Genomic DNA, 8,613 nt, shown 5'->3' with positions numbered 1-8,613 from the left:
ATCAAGGCAAAATCATCATTTGGGGAAAAAAATACTCCAAGTTTTATCATTGTTTAGTTAATCCTGCCCTTGCACATGGGATTCTGATTTCTCAACCAAGCACTAAGGTAACTGAAGTGAAAAAGAGTACATGCTTCATATTTTCAGGTGTAGGAGTCTAAATTCCAGACAGTAAGAATCCATGCAGTCTTAACCTTCAAAAATCCATCCTCCAGAACATAACCAACATATTCCAAATTCCAAGGTGAGCAGATCCATTCTGAGTCTGACCAGAATTACTACCCCAATGCACTCCTGGGAGACACTGTGCTGCAAAAAGCAGACCTTTAAATGACATTACTACAGTTTAGAGGCACTAATTTATCCCAAATAGTTAAATGTTTGTTACAGGATCATCTCTACTTCAACAGAAGCATCTATTGTTATGACAGAAGTCTTAACTGTTCTCTTACCTCAGGGTCTTTTCAGTCTGCAAGCAAATTGTGAGTCTTCAAAGCCATTTTCTATTGTTGTAGGTTTGTTATAAACTAACCCTTGAGAAAATTTACAGCAAGTGTAAAAAAATTTATTCACTCTCTTCAGATCCAGATTTGAACAAAAATCCTTGAAGATAGCAGACTTAGAGGTAAATTGAAAATGGAAAAAAATCTATCATGGATTTAACAGAGCTGTAGAATGCAAGAGTAACCTTGCAGGGAGTTATATTATGGTAATTTAATTTCTAGATAAATAAAATGCCATCTATCCGGTTTGATCTATATTTCCAATCATTTCTTTTGATACTAGAAATATTTCCTTATCTAACTGGAGAAGGCAAGGATGGTGGTAAGGAAATGGCTGAGGAGGGACCAGTGGCATTTCCTACTCAAAGTGAGAGAGGATGGAGTTCCTCACCAGTCAGTCCTGGCAGTGCTCAGCAGAAAAACCAGCAATGCCAGATATCAAATAAAGCACACAATTCTGGCAATCTGTGGAAAAAAAGTATTCACCTCAACTGCAAGGGATGCAAAGAGGGTTACAAAGACAGGCAGAGGGGAGAAAAAAAGGATGTAAAGAAGCCACAGTTATTTTATGGCTGCTGAAATGTCACCTGGATGAAAGGAAAGGCATCAGGGTCATCATAATAAGGGACAAAAAGAACACAGTTAAGAAATAAGATATAGGTAAAATCAGGATATGAATCATTTCAGCTTGGATATTAATATATCATCAGAGAAGTGAGTGTCTGCAACAATATTTCTTTGAAATTGCATGGAAAGACATTGCCACTTTTAGAGCAAGAGGATTATTCTCTGAACCAGGACAGGACAATGTCCAAAAGAAACCCTGGCCATGCTGACCCACAGGATTTAGCCCCACAGAAGATCCACAGCAGGATGGAAACTGAAGTTGCTAAGAGATGGTAAATATTGCTGCTTACAAAAACTGCTCTTCCAGAACCAGGAGTTAAACATAAATTTCCAGAGAGAACACACCAAGGCTGTGAGGCACTGATCTCTTCCACTCAAAGAGCTGCTGGCAAAGACTTTAATTCTGCTTTCTCTCAGCAGAAGGGCAGTGCTGGTGTCAGATGCCAGACAACAGCATCAGAAGCATTAGCAATCCTCCAAAAACAGAGACAGGCACACATCACAGCATTGGTGCAATGAGTCAGAAAATGCTGCAAATCAACCCAAGATCCTCTGGAACAAAGCTTCTCTAGGAATATAAAATCTCGGCCATGGGCTGGGGTTCTAGGAAGGCAAGTCACTCATTTGGGCTCTGTTTCACAATCCCATGCTATCAAATTTACATTGTACTTTTCTCCCTTCCTCAGTGACAGCAAAAGCACCTTCCAGGTGGCTTTTTCAGGGCATACAAAACACTGTATCCCTTTGGGGTAGGACTGAATTAGACATAAGATTTGTTTTTCTTCTCAATTCCACCACAAATCCACTGTTAAGATCACTGGAAAGTAACTTATTTTCTTTGTATTTAGCTTTCAAAAAAGACAATTTTTCTCTAAAACTCTTTTTTTCCCACCTGGGACATCTCAGCAATAGTTTTAACTAAGCCTTGCCATAGAGCACTTAGCAAAATAAATAAATAAATTCCAGTGGGTCAGCACTGCATAAACAGCAAATGAAAATGTTCTTCCCTGATGACACCATGAATATATATGCACAGAAACAATAGAAATAGTAAAGGTAATTTTAAAATTTAATCAGAAAACCAAAACAATGGAAAAATATTGGGAATGTAAAGCTCATTTGGGCAAGCAGAGTCTATTAACTGTTCAGCTGTCCAAGCACAGAGCAGAAAATCTCTCATTTGCTTATCACTGTGTACAATGACCACTATGATCCCAGCTGTGATCAAACACATCATTGGAAGTGACCTAAACCAAAGAATTAAAACCAAAAAACACAGGGCCAGATCTTTCCACCACTGGCTCTGGTGGAATTAACTGGCTGAATGCCCCCACTCACTCCACCAAATCAGAAGTTAATAATTGTGACCCTGAACAGCTTCCCACTGCTGTGGGATCCTTCCCACACTCTAGAAAGCTTATTCACAATGACCTACATTAGTACAAGACAACTTTTTTGGTTTTCCCCACCTTTCTGTCTGTATAAAAATTAGCTGTGTGTTTTTAGCCTGGTATTTACATAAAGCAGAACAATGACTTCAGTCCTGGGTCAGCAGCAGTTCATCTGCACCACTGCACTTCAGTCTGCTGCAAGGTCAGGGGGAACAGCTTGGCTCCAGCTTCACCTCTACCCAGCACTCTGTTCAGGAAGACTGATGGCAAAAAACTCCAACAGGCAAATAAGGAAAACAGCATGAAATGCATCTACAATAATAGGGAACAATTACGTGTCTCAAAATGTAACCACTTGGAAATTCAGTCTGTCAAGGAACTGGACATTTAATTATTATAATCATTCTAAACAAGAACTAATTGAAACTGAAGATTCACTTTTATCTAGAATTTTGCTTATGAATTTTAAGTATGTTACCTATTAGGATATAACCAAAGCTATGAAAATCCAAACAAATTACTCCCCTTCCAGTAAGCCTTCTTTATGCAGTACAAGCCTGCTCTCCTTTTTTTGAGGCATCCCAATGAATATTTCTAGCTAATGGCTAAATTCTTTTCCATATCTAGATTCAAAGAGGCAAGGAATATGTATACTTTGCTATTCCCCTAGAGAATGGATTTATTTTAGGACAAGAAAAACTATGCCTGCTTTCAAATTTTATCTCTTCCTCATGCTTTCCTGCCATCACTTATGAATGTAAAAGTTAAACTACCTAGAACTATCTAAGGAAATAAATCTAATTGCACAGCTATAACCAAAGTATGCCCTACAATAATTGCTACTGATTCTATAAGTTCCATCTTTTCACCTTCATACCACCTTGATAGGTACTAAATCACAGTTGAAAATACACTAAGACATAATTTACTAACACAGTCCTGTCAATTCCTTGGGATCAGCTTTGTATTTTTATGTTGGACTGTATGCAAGAAACACCTCAGACAAATCCATAGAATCATATAGGTTGAAAAGACCTTTGAGATCATCTGTACCAGTTCTAACACCAACATTTTCTAAGATCCCCTAAGTTACATTCATGACCTAAACTCATTTAAAACAATCTCACATATCTTTGTGTCATTAAGAAAGTCTTATCCTTGGTGCACCACAAGAAGTTTCGGTGTGTGCTTCCACAGATTCCAGCCAGGTCTCAGATCCTTGGGAATCCAAGGTGCTCTTCAAGTAGAACCAAATCTCCTTAATTTTTCTCGTGAAGTTATAATGTACCACTGAATAGCAAAATCCAGGCTGAGGAACTTCAGCCACATTTGAAAGGAGAAGTGTTGTCCTTTTTCATTTTGCAAGTTCAAAGGATTAAGTCAATAACAGCATGGCAAAAAAAGGTCTCTGTGTAACAGCCAAGGAACAGTTCCACATGCCAGAGTTCTGGGAGTGACCCACAGGTTTAGCCTTTGCTACCGTGTTACCTGGAAAAGAGGGAAAAGAGTTACCCACACAGAATTGACCAAAAAAATATATCAGATGCATTGTCACTGCGAGGGAAAAATACACTTGAATAGATAATGAATGAACTTGCCTCAGCCACACCTTTATATCACACAGAGAAGCAGAACATGTAAATGTTAATTACACTGTTATTTGATAGCATGAGGGGGATTTGCAGATTAAAAAATGGCTCTTCACCATTAAATTTACCACCAACATCTCCTGGAAATCTCCTATTTTATTTTGCTCCATGTCATTTTGAACACCAATGCCTCCAGCACAAGCGTAGGATTTACATCCCAAAGGACCATTCACACAAACTGTTGCCCATTCCCAGTGGTCCATCTTAAGGGAGGGAATCAAGAACCAGACAGCACATGATAGCAGAGGGAATAAATTGTTCTTGCAGCAGCAATCTCCCCCAGACAGCACAACTCCCCCAGGACCCTGGAGGATGTGTTTTTTCAGGGGCTGCAGGGATGTTCAAGCCTTAATGCACACACAGGGCACAAACCCAGCAGCTCTGGCTGCACTGAGGAGGCTCCTGTTGGATTTCCCATCCTGGAAATGGATGAGAACAGGCAGCCTGTGAGGAGGAAAGCTTTGTCAGCTCTGCTCTGCAATGTCTAATGTGTCACAAAACTAAACAGACACTCAGCATAGAGAAGTTTTTATTTCCTTCCCTCAGGGAACTGATGGAAGATGCAAACTCCTCAGCTTTGCACATTTTAGAGTGTCCCACTCAGCCACTAATTATTCATCTAAATACTGAGTAGCATCAGCAGTCTCCTGTGCTTCAGATATTTTAGTTACGTTATTTTTACTTATTTTCGTGGAATGAAAAGATAAAGGACTTAAACTTGATTAAATGGCATTTCCTCTTCACTGTATAATTAACCTGTGGAAGCCACTGTCCCACGTAGCACTGATCCCAGGGTCTTAGAAAGCTTTAAAAAATTGATTACAAATTTAAATGGTAATGAGATCATCTCTGGTGCATAACACAGAAAAGAATTAGTATGGAATGGATCTCAACAATTGTGTTTTAGACATAAAGGAGCTCTTAAACTGGAAAAAAATTCATGTATGTTGACACATTCTGTAATTGTCCCAAAGGGTTTTGCTGTGTCTGATTTAAGCATCCCAGAGCTGAGACTCACAGGTGGCTGAACAGTTTGGACTACTGGTCTGATGGTTCAAATATTCCTCTTTGCATAAGATTTCAATAATACACTTAAGAAATACTTTGTTTATTGATCTGAGACAAATCTCTGGTTTGTTTTAAAAATAAAAACATCATTTACGTCATACTTTCCTTTTCCCTGTTACAAGGGACATTTTCTTTCTGTTCTCTTTTCCTTACAACTCCTCATAGGAAGGAAGAGGCAGCTGTATGAAAGAGGGTTTGACACCTCAGGCCTTCAGTCATCAGTGCCAATATAAAAATATTTTTTCTTCCCCTTGTCCCTTGAGTACTGTGGAAGGCATCAAGGTTAATTAACCCTCCCTCAAGGATAATTAACCCTGACTTACTCTTTTCCAATAAAGTCCTTTTGGTATAAGTTTCCAGCTCTCTTCTGGTGTGTCCAGAGATGAAGTTGCCTTATTCAATATCTGGAATTCCTAATTCACCAGTGCCACCCTTCAGTGTGACACTACAATGCTATTTCTTATCTACATATGAGTAGTTAAAAGCCAGTGCTGTGAAAAATTTGAAAGGCTGAGGGGAATTTTTTCTTGCAATAACTGAGTGCAAGATTGTGATTCCAGAGCATGCAGGACAACTTCCAGGAGTAGTGTCCACCATAGGAGAACAGCAGGACCCAGGCATGCTATAGACTACATCTTTGGCACTTGGTAAATAACACTGGGCATAGAATCAGAGAATGGTTTGGGTTGAAAAGATTCTTAAAGAGCTTCTAGTTCCAACCCCTCTGCCATGGGCTGGGATGCCACTTCCTCTGTGCTACTGAGCAGTGTCCATGGCTGGACTTTAAACCACCAGTATCACACCACAGCTGCCCAAAACATCTAATTTTCTCTCTTCCATCCAGGAATTAGTGCAGTTTTCACTCCTCAGAAGAGCCTTTATTAAACAGCATTTGCTGACAGTATTGCTTATTAACTCAGACTGTAACCTAATGAACAACATTCTCTCCCAGCTAGAGGAGGCTGTAAAGGGAAAAGCTGAGCATATGTCTCTCCTTGCTATTGCCTGCTAAAGACTCCTGGTTTATGATGTATTTAGACAAGCAGTTTGCTGTGACTTGTTGAACTTCAATGCACTGAACTCATTTTAAATTGCTAAGCAGACAGAGGACATGGTATTTTCTCTCCATTAATTAAGAAATAAGATGGTGTAGTAAAGGTTGTTTTTTCTAAAAAAAACAGGCCAGCTACAGGATGGTCTGTAATTAAGAATATTCTGAACCAACCTGATTTCCAGTGGTGCTCAGTGTTGCACAGTGGTATCAGTGCAGCTTCCCAAAAACTTCCAAGCCAGGCTGGTACCTTCAAAAGTTAAAAGGGCTTTCCAGCACAGGAATTTAACTTCATGTGACACTGGCAAAGACCTTGGATCCATGGACTCAGTCTGCAAACTGAAGAATTGCTCCTGGAATGTGATTATGCCTCTAGCACTGATCACAACGGAATAGTTTCTTTGGCTCACTAAAGACTGAATCAGGATCACTTTCAGTTTGGCTGAAGGAGTGAAGGGGCAGTTCTGACCCAATATTTCCTCTCTGAGAACAAATTACATTAATCACAGCCTTCCAAAACACTGAGAAGGCCAGGACTGGTGCTCACACCCACAGACAATGCAATAAGAGCAATCAGTAGTCACCTTTACATATAGGCATTTTTAAATATAGGTGATCTCTGTACTTGCCTTTGTGGTTTTGACTTTATTTCCACTGCTGCAAGACCAACCTGAATAGTCTGGCAGTACTTTACAGTCCTCTCCATCCAAACAGGGGTTCATATGACACCACCACTTCTGTAGCACAATGGAAGCTAGAAAAAAAAAGAAGCAGGAAAGAGAAACAATAAAATATCTTTTTTACGACTGTTGGCTTTTTTGCAGGGAGGTTGTCTGTGCCATGTTCAATTGGTTGATTTCAAAAGGTAGAACCAACAATTACTGTTCTCATGGTGAATCACACAGAGTATGTTTAAGCTAAAAAGGTGGCTAAAAACTTCACCAGCCCTCAGAAGGGTAAATGCCATATGCAAATAATGAAGACAGGCAAGCACCACCAGAGACTGACTCCAGCATTTGAATTGACCTCTAAAAGTGCCTTTCCATCTCCACTGACTACAGAAATTACTTTTCTCCTTCATTTGCATGCTTCAGTCAAGCACCTGCTGTCTTGTTTCACCCACATATAGAGAGAGACTGGACAGAGAAATACCAGTTTCTTCCTTCACTGGGTGAGAAAATAGAGAAAATTGCACAGAGATGTAAACCTGGGAGGTCTGTCGGCAAACAGTGCAGGTGAGAATGGGGAAACCTCTGGCAAGCATTAGAATATCAACTAAAAATCTACTTGCAGTTACACTGCCACTTTTGCAGTATGTTTTGGAAGACTAGGTGTACACCTTAACTGGGCAAGTTTATTATTTTTCTATCCCTAAGCCAATTTCTATTAATAAGACCATGGCTATTGTTTTTAGAAATGTAGTCATGATTTTATAAACCTGTTTTTAACAACAACACAAACATCTGCATGCATTTCTCAGTTTTGTGTTTTTTGTGGCACTCATCAAATCACAGAGAATTATTATGAGATACATCACTACACAATCCTACATAATCTATATTGGATTTCAAAATAAAAATATGGCTTAAAATGTTGATTCAGCTAGTCTGAATTATGCCACTATGTGCACAAACTATTGAACTGCCTGCTTTACAAGATAACACATTCAGAAGAGATGAACAAAAATGATGGAGTCTACTTCTTGTAAAGCACTTTTTTCCCCTTTAATTTCAAGACATATTTGTTCTTCTGCAACCTTTAAATTAGGGTGTCAAGCAGGCAAGCTGACATTGGGATATTGCTGAAATGTTCATTCAATTACTTTTGTTTTGCACTTCTTTTGAAAAACATTATGAAAAAAATATACTTCTGGAACATCAGTTTGGCTTTTATAATCTTTCAGTCTTGTAACATTATAAAATAAGGGGCAAATTATAGGCAAATTAAATAAGCCTGCATTCAGGAAAAAGGTGCTGGAAAAAGACCCTAAATGTCTGTATCAGTCTGTAATATGCAAATTCAAGATTCAAACTATTCTTGCTTTGCCAGTGTAGGAGTCTACTGAGGGGTAGGTATGGAGTGGGAGAAAACACATCAGATCCTGAGGCTAAGGAAAGAGAGTCACAGTTTCTGTGCTACAGAATCTCACTGAAGTCCCAGATGGTTGCAAAAATAAGCAAAGCCTGCTAAAGCTTTACCCTAAGGGATGAGGGGGAATCAAAGTCTTCCACTTTAAAAATCAAAATCTTACATTCATAATATTTTGTTGCACTTAATTGCAGCTATACTTGAAGAAAAAACAGCTATTAAATTCCTTCAGCAGC

General features: G+C 39.1%; 1 protein-coding gene across 3 annotated transcripts in view; it reads right to left on the bottom strand.

Moving 5' to 3' along the window:
* Positions 1-2,178: 2,178 nt before the first annotated feature.
* The window catches only part of TAFA4 (TAFA chemokine like family member 4), a 66,626-nt gene continuing 60,191 nt past the window's right edge, over positions 2,179-8,613 (bottom strand). For 2 of the 3 annotated variants that reach the window (XM_085072326.1, XM_085072327.1), the window contains 2 exons: positions 6,919-7,043; positions 2,179-4,009 (listed from right to left, as the gene is read on the bottom strand). In XM_085072326.1, coding sequence (XP_084928452.1) covers positions 3,998-4,009; positions 6,919-7,043 — 137 coding nt within the window. In that variant the 3' untranslated portion in view covers positions 2,179-3,997. Of the gene's footprint in view, positions 4,010-6,891; positions 7,044-8,613 lie in introns of those variants that run through there. The other variant, XM_085072324.1, reaches the window with a different exon arrangement.

The sequence above is a fragment of the Lichenostomus cassidix genome, chromosome 12 (assembly GCF_008360975.1).
Source record: "Lichenostomus cassidix isolate B80296 chromosome 12, HeHo_3.0, whole genome shotgun sequence".
In the NCBI taxonomy this organism is placed as follows: Eukaryota; Metazoa; Chordata; class Aves; order Passeriformes; family Meliphagidae; genus Lichenostomus; species Lichenostomus cassidix.
This window is presented reverse-complemented; position numbering and strand designations above follow the sequence as displayed.